Source organism: Echiichthys vipera (genome assembly GCF_963691815.1).
Source record: "Echiichthys vipera genome assembly, chromosome: 17".
NCBI lineage: Eukaryota > Metazoa > Chordata > Actinopteri > Perciformes > Trachinidae > Echiichthys > Echiichthys vipera.
In genome coordinates this window covers 7,804,249-7,821,501 of record NC_139842.1, presented here as the reverse complement: position 1 = coordinate 7,821,501, position 17,253 = coordinate 7,804,249, and the positions used below count along the sequence as shown (strand labels likewise).

The 17,253-nt window shown below is 42.6% G+C and overlaps 1 protein-coding gene across 1 annotated transcript in view; it reads left to right on the top strand.

Moving 5' to 3' along the window:
* LOC310960221 (protein kinase C beta type-like) overlaps positions 1-17,253 on the top strand; it is a 92,851-nt gene that overhangs the window by 19,955 nt on the left and 55,643 nt on the right. The window contains exon 3 of the mRNA XM_083931851.1: positions 12,452-12,534. Coding sequence (XP_083787977.1) covers positions 12,452-12,534 — 83 coding nt within the window. The remainder of the gene's footprint in view (positions 1-12,451; positions 12,535-17,253) is intronic.

The window sequence follows — 17,253 nt, the reverse complement described above, 5'->3', positions numbered from 1 at the left end:
CTTGCTGATGCGCTGGGACACATCATCAGTGATGTAACCTGGGGTCACTGGGTGTTTCGGGTCTTTCAACATCAGACACCCTCGCCCAGGCGACCCGACTGACCAGCAGCTTTCTTCCACGGATCAGCCCTCTTGATCCAAAGCCATCTTGTGGCTCTTTCTGCGGCTTCAGTTGGCAGATCTGATGGCCTTCCTCTTGCCTCACCGGTGAGGCCCAGCATGGTGAGGACTTTGCAGAGGACCGCCCTGCAAAACCTCGGCATCCCACCTCCAGGGGTTCACAGTAAGTCCTCCAGCCTTGGCTCCTACACGCCTCCACCAGCTCCTGGACTTGGCACGCTTCCGCTCATTAGCCTCCTCCATGCGTTCTTCCCAGGGCACTGTCAGTTCCAGAATGATCAATTGTTTGGTGGAATCAGAAACAACGATCATATCTGGTCGGAGCCGTGTTGTTGTTATTCTTGCTGGGATCTTCAGCTGTTTGCCCAGGTCCACTTCTAGCTGCCAGTCTGTGGCGGTGGTGAGGAGACCTGACAGATAGTGGGCTTCTCTCCAGCTCTGTGGAATCTGATTGGCTGAGGCTTGCTGTGGCCCTTGGTGGCACCTGGTCATGGCGCCAGTGATAGCGCCCCTCTCCAAGGGCTTTTGGGCAGCTACTGAGGAGGTGTTCCAGGGATCCCCTTCCTGGACACTGGGGGCAGGATGGTGTCTCTGATTTGCCCCCAAACAGAGGTGTCAATATAACTGTTCTTCAGGAGGAACTCAGTTAGTCGTCGTGAAAGACGCTGAAGAAAATCTTGCCTTCGACGCTTAGCAGCGAGATCGTCCTAAACTGACTGATGTCCTTTGAGTCCTCTTCCTTCGGGATCAACACACCCTCTGCACATCTCCACTTGCCTGCCACTTGTCCCCTGCGCCAAATCACAGATGTCGCAGTAGTTGTGGACAGTGTTTGTACACAGTGTATGGAACACCGCTGGGGGCTGATGCTGATCTGGCTCCCTTCACAACCTCCTGTATTTCAGCCCAGCTGGGTTCCCTCATTAGAAACTCCACTGTTGGTGCTTGCGGGCTAATGAGGGTCCTCTGTCGTCCAAGCTCCTGGTCCCTCTCTGGGTCGCTGAGGGTGTTGTGTAGAAAGGTGTTTGCCTCTGCCATTGAGCACATGAGGTTGCCACTCCTTTTGTCTCCAAGCAGCTTCTAAGTGAAGGTGAAGGGGTTGGAGATGAACGCAGCATGCTTCCTTGCTCTCTCCTTTCTTCGCCTTCGGTGCCCTTCTGCACGTCGCAGCGTCATGACCTTTTGCCTCAGAATATTGCGAAGCCCTGCCAGGGGTTGTTTCTCCTCTCCACCTGCCACCTTGTACTGCTTCTTGAGGCTCCGCAGTTCTTGGCGCAGTTTGTGTATCTGAGTCGCTCGGCGGTTCAGGGTGAATTTGGTCCTGGGGTTCTTGCTCTCACTGAGGCCAAACCTCTCTGCTGCGTAGCTGACTATGATGGATGTCATAGTCTCGAGGCGTCTGTCCACTTCGCCCTTGGCGGTGGTTTCCAAGATCTGGCTTACGTCTGTATTGAACTGTGCCCATTTTGCCTGGCTGTTAGATGAAGGCCACTTGATCTGCATCTGATGGAATGACCTGCAGGGGTTCAGAGGCTGAACTGCTTGGAGGGGCTGGGCACTGTAGTTCTTGGTTTGGATGGCCCTTTACACTTTCCTCTCAACAAGTTCCACCAAGATGCCCATAGGCAAGCCAACGAGCAGCCTCACTATAGTGGCTCATTTGAAGCTCACAGATTTGGAAGACTGCAGAGACAGAGAGAGAGTACAATGGAGACAGAAAGTGAAAAAAAGGAGGAGGGAAATTAAAAATGACATAAAAAGATGCAGAAAGAATTAAAAAGAGTGGGATGGAAGGGGAAAGACAAAAAGACAAACGGATGGGCTCTGACGGACAAAAATTGAGAGATGGAGGTGGACTGAATGGAAGACAGTGAAAGGGATGTGGTGAATGAGAGAGAGAGAGATGGAGTGAATGAGAGAGGGTAACGGTGGAGGTGTAAGCTAGACCACGTAAAATCGTCTTGTGCCAGAATTCTTTCACAGCACTGGCACAGCGCTGAAACTGAAATCGAACGGAGCGTGAAGCCAGCCAGACTGTACTGTCTCCCTTGTTTTTCTTCTAATTGAATTTAAGATACAACACCTCTCAATAGTACACTATTGAGAGGTTAATTGATGTTCACAGAGCATGAACAGGTCTGTCACTACTATAGAGTACTGTCTCTTATGACAAGTGTATTAATATTATATTTGTAATTAATCACTTATCACAATCTGTTTAAGAGATTGTTCTCGACTTGATTACATTACTTCTATTAATGTATCAATAGATCATAGTTTAACCTACACTCACTGTCATACTTAGCACAATTTCAAAGAAAAGAGTGAGAAGACACATTACCAGTTTCTGGCTGTGATAGTTGCTCATACTGTTGTTAACAGTCACTTTTTTAAAAACTTTTTTTACTTGGGCAGATCCAAGTTTTCACTTGATGCTGTTTTCTTCTTTTCTTCCTTCCTCTTCCTCTGTGGTTGCTATCCCACAGCTCTCCATTACTTCAATGAACTGAATTGATAGTTGGGACATCCTTACAGTAAGGGGCTTAACGGTACACAGAAGTCACGGTTCGGTCAGGCCCCGGTTAAGGGTCACAGGTCGCTGTGTGAGTTCAGTACAGTGCAAAAAAAATGCTGGAGTGGTGGAGCGACATCGGCACACCATCCTCGTATTATACACAACTCTGTTCTGTTGCTGTTGAGGTGGGTCTCCCAGCTCCAGTGTTTCATTTGTGCTGGCCATAATAGAGCTATCTGTGTGCCTCCTTTGTCAATTATGAAGTAGGGAAATAGTTTTCCGTCTGATCCATGGATGTATGAGGTCTAGAAGCAGACATCTTTGTTGTTGTCTTATAATTTTCATTAGTTAAGAAACAAAGTGATTGGTTGAAATTGACCTTGATGTGAGAATAAAACTGATGCGTTTTTCTGTGTAATAATTGTGTTCTGTGTGAAAGTACTCATAAGAAAAACAACAGTTTGGAAAGGTAAATTACAAAAATACGCCAAAAAAACACCCCGGTGTGTAAAGGCCTTACTCCCCCTGCCTCTCCTCGCCGCGTGTCACCCAGACTCTAGAGCGTGACACTGATGTATCTTCACTGTCGTGTCAAATTAACAGCCCTCACAGAGTTGTGAATGACATTCTGTAAATTAAATCAGCCGTGGATATAATTTTGCAGCAGAAGGCTGCTGCTATAGAATGTACATAACGGGAACCCTGAGGATCCCAGGAATATCTGAATTATGACATGCTGAACTGTTTTTGCCACAACACAGGAAAACAGATTCCGCCACAAACTAGCAATGACCATACCGCCTGTGAGCTGTCAGTGGCAGATTACAGCCGCTGAGCGCAGTAAAATGAAATGAGGAAGTGTCTCTGTGCTGTGCCTCGAGTGAAATCAAAAACACAGCAAGAGCATATTGACACAGTCACAAAAAAACCCTCTATGAATAGAATAGAGGATTAAATTGTAGTTCTTAAATCTCAAACGCTTTTACCAATATAACAGATCTTTTGAAAACCTTGACATCAAAGAACTGTTATTTAAAATGATCTTACTGCTTGTAATTGATTTTGTTGGCTCTTGTTTCTTACAATCATCACCAACCAGAGGTCATAGCTTGTATGCCAAGTAGAGTCCTCTGTAACGGCATGAAAAATGATGGATGTAGAGATGGAGGAGGAGAATAGAGAAAAAGTAAAAGAAGAAGAGGATGGATTGATGGAAGGGAGAGAGAGAAAGAGGAGGAGTGATATGGGTGTGCTGACTCACTCCCTGACCCTTCTCCCTGCTTCACCACTGGCATCGTGGGTATTTATACATTGGCGTAGGCTGTTCAGCCCCCTTATGTAAGCCCTAAAGACACACACACACACACACACACACACACACACACACACACACACACACACACACACACACACACACACACACACACACACACACACACACACACACACACACACACACACACACACACACACACACACACACACACACACACAAGGGGAGGTGTCCAAGGTGAATGGGGTGTTTTGTTCTGATTATTACTTTCTTCCTCTTGCTTTCTCTTCATTATCATTTAGCTTCTTGTCTTCCTCCGGTTGCATCGGCTTCTTCTTTGAGTCTTCCAGTCAACTTATCAGGATGTCTCCTCTTCACTGAGACAGTATAGGAAGAGCAAGAAACAGGAACTGTAGTCTGGCTCGTCCAGGCTGCTCTCCATGCTGCCTTAACACCGAGCCAGGTCTGCCAGGATGTGGTCAGGGAGAAGATCTAATGGAGAAGTTTTGTGGTCAAGTCGGTCAACCCAGTCAGTCAGTATACCAGTTAATGTGAAAATCTAATTGTCATCTATCGTGTCTATTAGCAGGCAAATCATGTCCGTCAGAAAGCAATCTCAGAGCGGTCTGATTTCCTCTTCCGTGCGCCAGTCATTGTTCAAGGTCTGATTAGCAACGGGCTCTTCACACGGACTGTTAACCTGCATGCAACCAAAGACTTCTCAAACGTGTCGTCGGCAAATCAAATAAGAAGTTGGAAGAGCCCCCCCACATCATGGGAGCATTATAGCTTTGTAGTAAATTAGTAGAAACATTAGACGATGTGGATTAAACTCAAACGTTTTGTTTTAATTATTATTTATATTATTTAATTTGAATATAAGCAGACATTGAGCAAAGACAGTAAAGGACATGATACACCCATATAACTAAAGAGCAGACTAAGACAATTAACTTGCAAAAAACTGTTAAAAAAAAGTAGGTTGCATCATTATTTGGACCAGGTGAGTAGATGCGTGTGTGTTTACATGGAAGGGAGCTAAGCCCTGGGTTTGTCTTTAAGGGCTATTATTGTACTGTTCCTTCCTGCCAAGCAAAAAGAAGGATACCCAGATTAAACTAAAATGTTGTGTCAATATAGTGAAACCCTAGCCTGGCATCACGAGACTAATTGCAAATTTGTGTAAGTCTGGGCCCTCTCAGTTCATTTTTGATTTACAAGGGCCGTTATCAACCGTACAGAGTAAAACGCTTCTGGACACAGGATACACATACAACCAATCAGAGCAATGAAACATGACCTACAACCAATCACAGCAACGACGCAGCGGTGCTAGCTCAGTGGAAAACAATGAGGGCAAGGTCACAACCTTCCTCAAATTACAGCTAAACTGTAGACTAAAATACATTTTTGAAAACATTTTATGCAAGAAATAGGCAATACAGTAACAGAATATCGAGTAACAGGGCGCTGTCAGTCATCGTAAACCAACCCAATATGAATAAACGGCTGTGATTGGTCCATACATTGTCAAGATGCTGCCTGTATGGGAAAGGGGCCAGACGCATCTGCCAGAACAAATGAAACAGGAGTTTGGCAGATTTGACTAGTTTACAGACCAAAATAAGGAAAATAGAATGGTTACATCAGACATGTTAACTCCTTTTACATGGCATCATGTCACTGTGTTTGATAAATTAAAAAAAGGCTGCAGCCGACTGCAAGTCCTGTCTCCCACAGTAAGTGTTTCCATCCGCTTATTTTTATGCACGTTGTCAATCCCTCCAACAACAAAATATTAAATAAAAAAAGTTTAAATTTTGAATTTGACTTAAGATTGCGTCAGATTAACATCAGATCTCTGTGGCGTGACGAGGACTCCACTGCAGTTAAGGTTGCGTTGAACAGATAAGTGAAACCCTGACCTTCGTTTTTTCATAATTCAAATCGTCAGACTGTCAGTCCGTCAGTCCGTCAGTGTTTTTTATATGATGCAGACAATCACTGATCAAACCGTTAGATTTTCGGGCAGTTAGTGCAGTTCATCTCAGTTTACATTTCATGCAGGAGTGTGACACACCAGGTCCAAATGTTAATCGGATTTTAGAGCGTGGAGCATTTTCTTTTTGTGTTACTATTTTGGAGCACAACTAGGGCCTGTGCCACTAACAAGACATTCGATACCAATTCCTGTGCTGTCCGTCTTTTCAAATCTGTGCGTGTGTGCGTGTGTGTGTGTGTGTTTGTGAGTGTGTGTGTGTTATAATATAGAGGATGTACTACTACAGCTATAGATTAATACAAATGAATAACTAGAGCTTCGCCACTCTGTGTGTTGTAGCTTTGAACCTGGCACTGAATCTGACAGTATCTAAATCTGGGACATCACTGCACAGCATGTCACTGCGTCTCTATCTCTCTCTCTCTCACACACACACACACACACACACACACACACACACACACACACACACACACACACACACACACACACACACACACACACACACACACACACACACATACACACACATACACATACACACACATACACATACACATACACACACACACACACACACACACACACACACACACACTGGCAGCTCATTAGAGGAAACTGCTGTTTACAACAGTATTCTGCCAACATTTCATAAACAGCATATATCGGAACAAGGGGAGAGGAGGAAAAAATGGTAGAAAGAAAAGGAAACGAGTTGGGGGAAAAGAGAGGCGAACATGAAACGAAAGGGAGGGGAGTGAAAAGAAGAAAATATTTTCAAAGTAGTCAATCATCATCATTGCATTAATCTAAAAGGCTGAAGGATCAGTCTGTATAGCAGTTAGTGTTGGGTAATGACATTTTTTTTACGTTGCTTGCAATTTGAGAAAAGCCAACCCAAACACAGTAATAAATGTTGACTCTAATAGGATAGAGATTATGCTTTAAGAAAACCTGGGCCGATATTAATTTCAGTTCAAGAGCAAACAAAAGATCTGTTGTTATCTTACTGACTAAATGATGCACTCTTGTTGAATTTTAAGAGGTAGGGGCTGCACACCGTACTGAGCGGGAGGATGTTATTGTTTGACAACCAGTCGTTGCACAATATATCATGACACTGTTGGTGAGGGATCAGGGCAATGTGGAACACTTGGAGCTTACAAGGAGGAGCTATAGTTGAAAAACAAGTTATGTGCGTGTGTGCGAGAGAGAGAGAGTGCCTGTGAACTGTGGTGGATTTAAATACCCAAGCTACATGCATAAATAACTGCTCTGCTGCACTGAACAGAATCATCAAAATAACTCATTATTGACACAGGGGCTTAGTTTGTTATTCAAGAGATAACATACTGTATGACACTCATGGTGAAGCTAATTTAAATGTGCGGATGAAAAGTTCTGGATTTTTTTTTTACCATGTATATTTTTTAATCACCATGTCTATATTTTAATTTGAACTATCCTTTTTCAAATAAACTTAACTAAAAAAACAGCAAACAGAAACTAAATTTGAATATTGCACATGATTCTTTGGCCTGCGTCAGTTAATTTTATGAATAAGATAAAGATCTGAACATTCTTATAACCAATTAGTAAATCAAATCACTAATGCACCGATTGTTTGAGATAATATTCCCAAAGCCTGAGGTGCTTTCAAGTTTCAAGTTTCAGTGCAAAAACAGAAATGTTCAATTTACCATCATACTGTGTATTACAAAGAAACAGCAGATCCACTCTAGAAATTGAGAAATGATTCACCAATCATCAAAAAGGTTTCAGATTGATTTAATTAAAAATAACTTCATTGTCTCCGCTCTTTCACATAATATCAATGTGATGTTCACTCTGCAGTTTCACTGGTATTGTTCATGTTGGGACCTAAAATATAAAGAAGAAAGTCATGTGGACCACTGAAGTGACGGGACATGCAGGGGCTTGCTCTTTCCTGGGAAAAAGGCTTTAGAAAATCTGCTTTTGGGACAACATGTTGACACTTGCATAGCAGTAATTACTGAGAAACAGATGGTATTGGGATTGCTTCGGTGACCTACTAGTGATGGTGTTTTCATCTGCGAAAAACAAGACTGACATAAAAGCTGTGAGGCTGGTTATTGAATCATTCTGGTGTAAAACATTTATTGTACGGCGGCCTATTTGATCCTTCTCAGTCTAACAAACTGGCGGTGAAAAAAGTAGCTCCCCGTTGGCTGAGACAGGAGTCCTGAGGTGCTAACTGCAGCCTGTAGTGTAACTTAATGCTCAGCCGGAGTTACAGGTAGACTCTACAGGTACACTACATGGCTGCTTACCTCTGCAGTAACCTAAGCCCAGGTCATAGCCACAGTGATGTAACAGAGTGATGAGCGAAGGAGAGATAGAAACGAGAACAGACAATAAGAAACAGGTATATAAACATATTAAACTGTTTGTGGGTGTAGGCCTGAGTGTGTGTGTGTTCTCCATGGATATTTAATGTATACTATAAATAATAAAGGCACATTAGGCAGTGTGCCAGCTCCACCAGAGTCAGCCTGAGATAAGTTCATGGGGGCACCACGAGGGAGGAGCACGAGAAGTATAATGACATAAGTGATTTTTATCATGGTTTATTAGCAAGAATCACACCACTAATTGAGATGCTGAAAATATTTCTTTATTGAATATGAAATGTATGAGTGAATGATGGGAATGAAGCAGCAGATTGATGGCTGTGCTGTTGGGAAAACTACAGGAAGGATCTACCATGACTTCCCGGCTCAGCAGACCCCCGGGGAACTTGATGAGATGTAAAAGACAGAGAGAAAAACAGAGGGAGGGCCGTGCACAGAAAATGACAACACACAGGTGTGCAGGGCAGAAAGTTTAAAGGCATGTGACAGGAAGTGTTTGAGGTGTATACGTGCCCCGGAACTTTAGCTAAATGATCTCCATTCAAATGATGTGGTCCAAAGGCCCTGTAATAGATTTTACAAAGCTTTGTTAAGCAACTATTAGGTGGAACAGAAACTATAACTTACTGAACAAAGGAGCTCCTGGGAGATCAACACACAAAGCACATGCAAATAAATTAAAGAAAAGAACATGATAATAACATCTTCACCATGGGGGGAGGGGGTGCTGCAAGGTGACAAAACACAAACTACAGAAATGTACCGCAAATTCGAAATTGAACCACCTTATACTGTGTAAAAGAGTTAAATGACCTCTGTCTTGACCATTTCGTTCCTGTTCGCGGGGTGTTAAATACCGCCGTTTTGTCACGGCCCTCTGCATTTGATAGCGACGCACAAAGCACTCTTGAGGGTCGGCTTAAAAATCACTTGGTTTTCAACTGTTAAAGGTTCAGAGCACGTGCCCCTGAAGTTAGAGCGACAAAGTCTGCAAAGGTTGGGGTGGTCGTGGTGGTGGATTGGTCACAAAACACAGGACTTTCACCCAGGAGACTGTGTCCAATTCAGCAGTACTACTCTCTCTGTTTTTAGCCCTCTGTATACTTGACGGGTTGGTCTGGCTTTGTGAGATTAGATAATGCCATCTGTCTTTTTCAGTTTCCACCATCTAATTATGTACTTAACGGAATGGATGTGTAAATGAATGAGTGAAGTAATCATTGTGGTGGATGAAAAGAGAGGAATTTGGTTAAAGGGAGAAACGGAGGGCACACTTCATTGTTTTGTGGGCCCACGTTCCATTTCAATGACGTGTGTGTGTGTGTGTGTGTGTGTGTGTGTGTGTGTGTGTGTGTGTGTGTGTGTGTGTGTGTGTGTGTGTGTGTGTGTGTGTGTGTGTGTGTGTGTGTGTGTGTGTGTGTGTGTGTGTGTGTGTGTGTGTGTGTGTGTGTGTGTGTGTGTGTGTGTGTGTGTGTGTGTGTGTGTGTGTGTGTGTGTCGTGGGGATTTAGCAGTTGCAATACACCAAAAGAGCAGTAGCCTCGGAGCAATATGTGCACACAGCTCTCACCATTTCTGTCTCTACCTCTAACCCCCCCCTTCTGTGTATTCAATATGTGATATCATCAGAATGAGTGGGAGGACAGTGTTTGTGTGTGTGGTATCATCGCAGTGAGTGGGTGGTGTAACCAAAGAGAGGATAATGCGTGGGAGTGAAGTACCATTGAGGTGCACATGATTTGTGTATGTATGTTGAGTCAATGTTAATGTGTTACTTATACCCCCCCCCCCCCCACACACACACACACACACACACACACACACACGCACACTATGAGGAACGGAGACCACTGACCACTATCATATTAAATCAAATCCACAAGTTAAGTTATGCAATACCTAGAAGTATCAAAAAGTATTGTTTTGAAGCAAGTAGTTTTTAAACAGTCTAGATTATACCCTCTTTATGTAGAATATATTATCTATTAAGATATAGAATATCTTCAAAACTGCAGTGTCTACTGGCCCCTTATCGGCCCGCTGAGCATGTGGCTTACCATGTGACGCTCAGCAAAAAACACACATCCTTGTCTTTTGTACCATTGCAGTTTTGAGCGTGATACAAATGATGTATGGACTCTCTATGCATCCTGTTTACTACAAAGTGACATCTTAGATTCAAACGTGTCCCAGCTAAGCTTTAGTTGGTAAGTCACAAATCATAAACCAATCACTGTCTAATATGAAGAACGATTAGCCTGAGGAGCGACTTCGAGAAGCAGGTCTCTGCGAGACGGCCATCAACCCAAGGGGTTCCTCTGCCCCGCCCCTTCCTGTCTGGAGCCGGCTCAAACATGGCTGAATTTCTCTGACGTTTCTTGCCATCACGATGCGTGCTGTTCTTTCCCTTTGACTTCAGGAAGAAGCTAGAATCTAGTCACCCATAGATACAGTATATGCTAATCGCCAAAAAGTCTCAACCTAGAGCGAGCACGAGCAGTGGTAATGAGCTGGAGAAAGAGAAGCTGTTCTTCCAGCCCTTTCTCTCTTTTTTTAATTTTAATTTTAACTTCCTGTGTGGGGAAAACAATGTTATACAAATTATGAAACATAGCAGAGTATTTTTTTTTTTTTTACAATCTTTAAAACATGTCTGGGGTGCGACTCTAAAGAAAAATTGTTTTCCTGTTACAATTTCCTAAAGTCCAAGATGACATCAAATAACTTTTTTTGTTAGACCAATACTCAGTAAACCACCAAAACAAAGAAGAGCAACAAAATCTTCATAAAAGAGACGCTGGAACCGGTAGAATATTTGGTATTTTTGCCTGAAAACTGATTCAAACGGTTAATTGCTTATCAAAATAGCTGTTCACTATTTTTCTGTCAATGAATGGATTTATAGCTGTATAGCTCTTCTCTCCTTTAATGGAGTAACAATATAGAGAGGCAGGTTTTGCGAGCCTAGAGCAAGATGATTCGATTATGCTTTATTATTTTTAGTAGTGGCTCTATATCCTGCTATCTTAAAAATCCCTTTGGTTCAGTGCATTTACAGAACTTCTCTGTATCTCTCCCATCTACATGCACACTGTGTAAATAAACTCTGGGGTGCAATCATGGCGACTTTGTGTGTGATTGTGAGGTATTTTTAGCCTCCTCTGTTCGTCTTGCCTGTCAGTGGAGCTGACATTGATCAGGGTGGAGATGACAGGATCTCTATGCATTGAAGCTTCTGCATGTTTCTGCACCGCTGAGTGTTACCGACCTGAAAAATGGAGCTGTGTTCCGCTTTTCATCTCCCTTAGATTGCGATCGTAGCTGCTTCCTTTTGATCTTTCATGTGTATTAATGTGTGTATGTGTTACTTTGAACTAATCTGCGCCTAGAGTGAAAAAAAAGTCAACCTTGAGTTTGTTGTAAATGCAGATTTTACATTTCCGTTGACATAAAACTTTGTAAAGAACGGCAATTCTGTTTAGAAGGAGTCATTTTGGTACATACTGTAACATAAACATGAGGTTATTTAACATTCTAAACATTTAAAGATGCTCTTATCCGGAGTGGCTGATAATGAGTCAATGGTGCGGGAGTGACAATAAGAGTGTGTGGGTGTTAAGACAGAAGCACAGCATCCCTGTGTACATTTATCACAGCTAAAGCTTTTGTGCTTGAGTGCTCAGAGACAGCAAAAGAAAAGTCTACTTTCATCAAGCCTCCTGCTTAAAATCATATGTAATTTTGCTTGAGCATAAAGTATAATTAAGATAAAACATTAAGATTTCAGGGCCAAGCCTACAAAGTCAGCAAGTAAGTGAGAAAATGTACCCTTGATACAGCTGGGGTGATTTTTTTAAATGTTCCATTATAAAATCTGTCTTCCCAATAGTCAGCTACTGTATGACCTTGAAGAGGTTTCGCTCGTGTGCAACTCTCAAACATCATATGTAGTGACTTATTTACAGTGTGCCTACCTTTAACACTGAAAACATGCAAAATATTCTGAAATAAACGTAGTCATCCGTGTTCATCAGCACAGCTGGGGTGCCTCCTCTAAAGCATTAGAGATGTTCACAGTTCTCAAATAACATATTTGTGAATAAACTTTCTTTCTTTTCTCTCTCTCTCTCTCTCTCTCTCTCTCCACAGTGTGTTGTTTCGTGGTTCACAAACGTTGCCATGAGTTCGTCACTTTCTCCTGTCCAGGTGCCGATAAAGGACCTGCATCAGATGTGAGTATAAATAAATGAATCATTTAAAATCGAATGAGAAAGTGAATGACATGAGGAATGAAAGACAGATGGAACAAGAGAGACCGCACAGACACTTTAAGCCCATCGCCTGTCAACACCGCTGCTACGGTTGAGCTGTTTCCATCTTTTTCTCTCCTGCTTTTTCTTTTCCTATACAAGTTAAATAAAGACATGTAACACCCAAAGATGGGAAATGAACCCCTTGACCGGCAGCCCCCTTTTTCTGGAGGCCGAGGGTTCGGGGACAGGAGATGTTCAGGAGCAGATTTCAGATCAGCACTAGATGCCAAATAGAAGTGGTATATATCATGTAAAGGCTGGGAGCGTAAAGGTTAACTTCAGATGTTTTTCAGTCGTACATCCTTAGTAAAAATAAATTAATGATTAATCTCTGGGCTACACGGTGGTGTGGTGGTTAGCACTGTTGCCTCACAGCAAGTTCCTGGTTCGAATCCCGGCTGGGGCCATTCTGTGTGGAGTTTGCATGTTCTCCCCGTGTCTGCGTGGGTTTTCTCCGGGTACTCCGGTTTCCTCCCACAATCCAAAGACATGCATGTGTTAGGTTCAGCTGGGATCGGCTCCAGCCCCCCGCAAACCCGACGGGGACAAGCGGTTGAAGATGAATGAATGAATGAATGATTAATCTCTAATTCGTTACACAGATTTGGTGCTGCTGTACATTTAACCATTTTTTTTACCACTCCTGAATTGATTAAAAATTGTCAAAAAATTCCTCCAAAATACACATTAAGACACCAAGACTTTGAGGAACACCAGTGAAAAGAATCCACTCTGTGATTTAGTATCAAAAACCTTTGATATTAGGAGATATCTAAAAGAATTGCATTTTTTTCGGCAATCTGATGACGAGCACTTGGGTTCTGGAAACTGCGCTAGAAACGCCACACATCTGCCAAATGCTCCATGTCTGTAGTTTGTGGTTGTGAAGTTTCATGAGGCTTCAATGAAATGGCTGCTTTGAGGACTAACATCAACACACATGAATAAGATTGAGCTCATTGAATCCGCAAGAGTCTCAGCTTTGCGGTCAATCTATGCAAGTCAAGACTGTTCAAGTTCCCCAGTATCTAGAAATTCTCTATGTGAAGAAACTACCTTTCATTGACCCACCCATGGTTCCTGGAGTGTCAGCCATCTTTCTCTAGCTGTTGTCTCAATTAATTCTTGTTAGTCTTGTTTTTCGCTGCCAGAGGTTTAATGCTTGTATGTAAACTATGTGGTTGTATGCTCCAGTGCTTCATTAAGCCATAGCACAGTTTACACCCGTTGACATCAAATTGCATTATTTTATACACATACAGGGCGTTGTTGGAGATTTAAAGTTACGTTCTTCCCTATGTTATTATTAATTTGATAACATTCTCCTCACCTTCTGGTCTGCTGTATAAACCGGAAGTGCCTTTAAGTGGTACTTTTATCGTAATTTCATCCATTCACTCAAGGAGCTGAAAAGTAGTCCCTTTTCTCTGACTTATGTTCTTAAAAGACAAACCTATTCTCTAACCCTATCGTATCAAGAGGCCAACATTAAACGCCTTCCTTCTCTCCAGAGCACTCTCACAATGCCAACTGCCTTCTCACAAAACCAAGGGGTCTTAAAGTTCCTCGGCCGTGTCCTTACCTCCCTCTGGAGTGCCCTTTCAGTCTGAGAAGCTCACTTAGCGAGACGCCTACAGAGGAAACGCTGGTGTTCGCTCTTTGGCTTCCTGTGGGGTGTTTTGTATAACTGATAAGTCTCCGCAGCCTTTCCTCTCATCTTATCACATGTCTGCCAGTCTAACAACTACCTTGCTTTTTTTCTCTGTCCTCTTTCAACTGCTTCTTTCTCTCTTTCCTAGTGCCATTTGGAGTTCCAGAAATAGCCTCTTCTTCTTTGATAGCTTTATCAGGGCCATAAATTACCAGGGCTGGTTCCCCAACACCTCTATTATCTGCAGGTTATTAGAAAGTTTGGAGAAGTCCTTAAAAGATCGCCTTCTGTAAATGGATGCCTCTCCCTCAGAAAGGTCATTTATCAATTATTCAATTACTCAACCAGTGTTGGTAAATGGTAAATGGTCTTGTACTCATATAGCGCCTTTCTAGTCTTCTGACTACTCAAGACGCTTACACAGTGTTTGTCACATTCACAGACATTCACACTGATGGCAGTGGACATCTACATACCAGATACAGTACATACCGGTACACATGGATAGACATGTGGACCGGGGGAGGTGGGGATCGAACCGCCAATCTCTCGAATGGAGGATGACACACTCTCCCACTGAGCCACAGTCGCCCGTGTTGAATCCTTGAAGAAAGCGTGTCTTTCTCGCATGTCTCCATGGTGCACGAATTATCCCAAAAAACTTTACCATGGAAAACATGCGAAAATAAACTTAATACTTTTTCTTCAAGAATTCAAAGTGACACAGTGGAAATGTCCCCATCCTCTTTTCCTGACACTATGCAGTATTTATATTTCTATATTCTGCACATATTTAACTCTCCCCTCCCTGAATCGCTCTCCCACTCTCTCTCTCTCTCTCTCTCTCTCTCTCTCTCTCTCTCTCTCTCTCTCTCTCTCTCTCTCTCTCTCTCTCTCTCTCTCTCTCTCTCTCTCTCTCTCTCTCTCTCTCCACTCTATTCTGTACATCCTCTATTTAAATGCCACTTCACCCAGGGGAGCCTTGCTCTTAATTACGGGGCCTCACCACCCCCACCGTGTCATCTCTTTAATGAGTTCATGGTCTTATGACCTCGGTTTCTGCACAGTGGGAATGTAAGGTATCTCTGCTCCGAAGTAGCTGCACATTTAGATACAGGAGACAGGAAGACAGGCAGCCTGGCTCACAATGCACAGCTTTTCAAACACCAGGGGGTTTCCACTGGTCATGTAAGGCCTTGAATATAATGGAGTTTTGTAATATGTACCTGTTCAAACTGACATTAAAAATGAGGGTTTTGATTAATCCTCTCAATTAGTCACACATATTTTCATTACTTTAAGATCACCAAACAGGAGAAACTTTGTATTTGATCTTAAAAGCTCTTTGACTTGGTCATGGAACATCATGGAACGGATGGGTAAAGATTTTCTTGTAATGGTGACAGATTTGAAAAGCTTGACTGACAGCCTGTGAACGCTTGTGAGAGTTTGAATGTTTCACACGCCCACACCTTCACATAAACAGATTTTTGAACTTGAAACTCTGAGAACAAAAGACTTTCAGCAGTTAGCTTGGTCATCCAACATATTCAGGGGACCCTCAACAAATGACAACAAGGTTATAACAATAGTTACAAATCAAAACCTATTGAAGCCAATAGTGTCAGTGGGGAGCTCTAATGATCAACAAAGATTAATTAAAAAGAAGTTGGGAAAGAGTTTGATGCAACAAATGAAAATTGAGGCTAATGATCTGGTTGCAGCCTCTCAAATGTGTGCAGTTTTTGCTTTCATTTATCTTACAATGACGTAAAATGAACATTTCTGAGGTTTTGACTACTTGTCTTAAAGTCAGTCAAATCTTTTTATATTTTCTGACCTTTATAGGCCAAATAATTGATTAATTGACACAATAATAGGCAGATTAGTCAATAATTAAAATCATTATTATTAGTCGCAGGCCTATGTCAGTCCTTGGAGCTGTATCTCTTTTTGGATCACATACATGAGGGAAGGACACCAGATAGCTGCAGCTGTAGAAGACGAGATAATAGGCAGAAAGCAGATTTATTCTACATAATCAGTATTATTGTCTCACTGTTTGCAGCAATCAGCCCATCACTCCCATTTTACCTCCTGCCAGTCCCTCCCCGTCTCTCCCTCTGTCAGCTATGTATGTTTAAAAGAAGAAGTCAATTATAGATCTGGGTTAATAGAATGGGCTCCCTGTGGGAGAGGTCGAGGGATGAGATCTTCTAATGAAACCTACATTTCATGCCCACAGCTTGATAATAATGGTATAGAACTCTCTGTTTGTGTGTGTGTGTGTGTGTGTGTGTGTGTGTGTGTGTGTGTGTGTGTGTGTGTGTGTGTGTGTGTGTGTGTGTGTGTGTGTGTGTGTGTGTGTGTGTGTGTGTGTGTGTGTGTGTGTGTGTGTGTGTGTGTGTGTGTGTGTGTGTGTGTGTGTGTGTGTGTGTGTGTGTGTGTGTGTGTCTGTGTCTGTGTGCGTGTGTGCACAGTGTTTTTTTCACATAGTGACATAACTGAGCGTTAAAATTACCTAAGAAATCAATTTTGTTCCCTTTGGACCGAGTCAAGCTAACAATTTCTAGTCTTTGTGCTAAGCTAGATTTTCTTTTTCCTCTCCCTCAAAATTCCTCTGCTTCTCTATGTATACTCTGTATATAGTATATACTATGTATATGCAACAACCACAGCAAGGGGAAACCTCCGAGGCTAAAAAAGGAAGGCAACACTGAGCTGCCAAACACTGCAGTTCATTGAGTAGCCATTTGAGGTTGGCTCCAAAACAGGGTCAATCTCCAGAGGCTATAAACCCCCTTTTTAAAATGCTCAATTTCTGCAACTACAGCAGACACTGTATAAACACGTGAAAACAATGCTGATTGATCGTGTGACCCGCTAATGAAAGCACTTGTACTTGCCTCTTTGCTGAGTACTCCAATATCCGTGTCTGTGGCGACGTTCCCTCACTAAATGCAAATGCCACAAGGTTACTGACACTG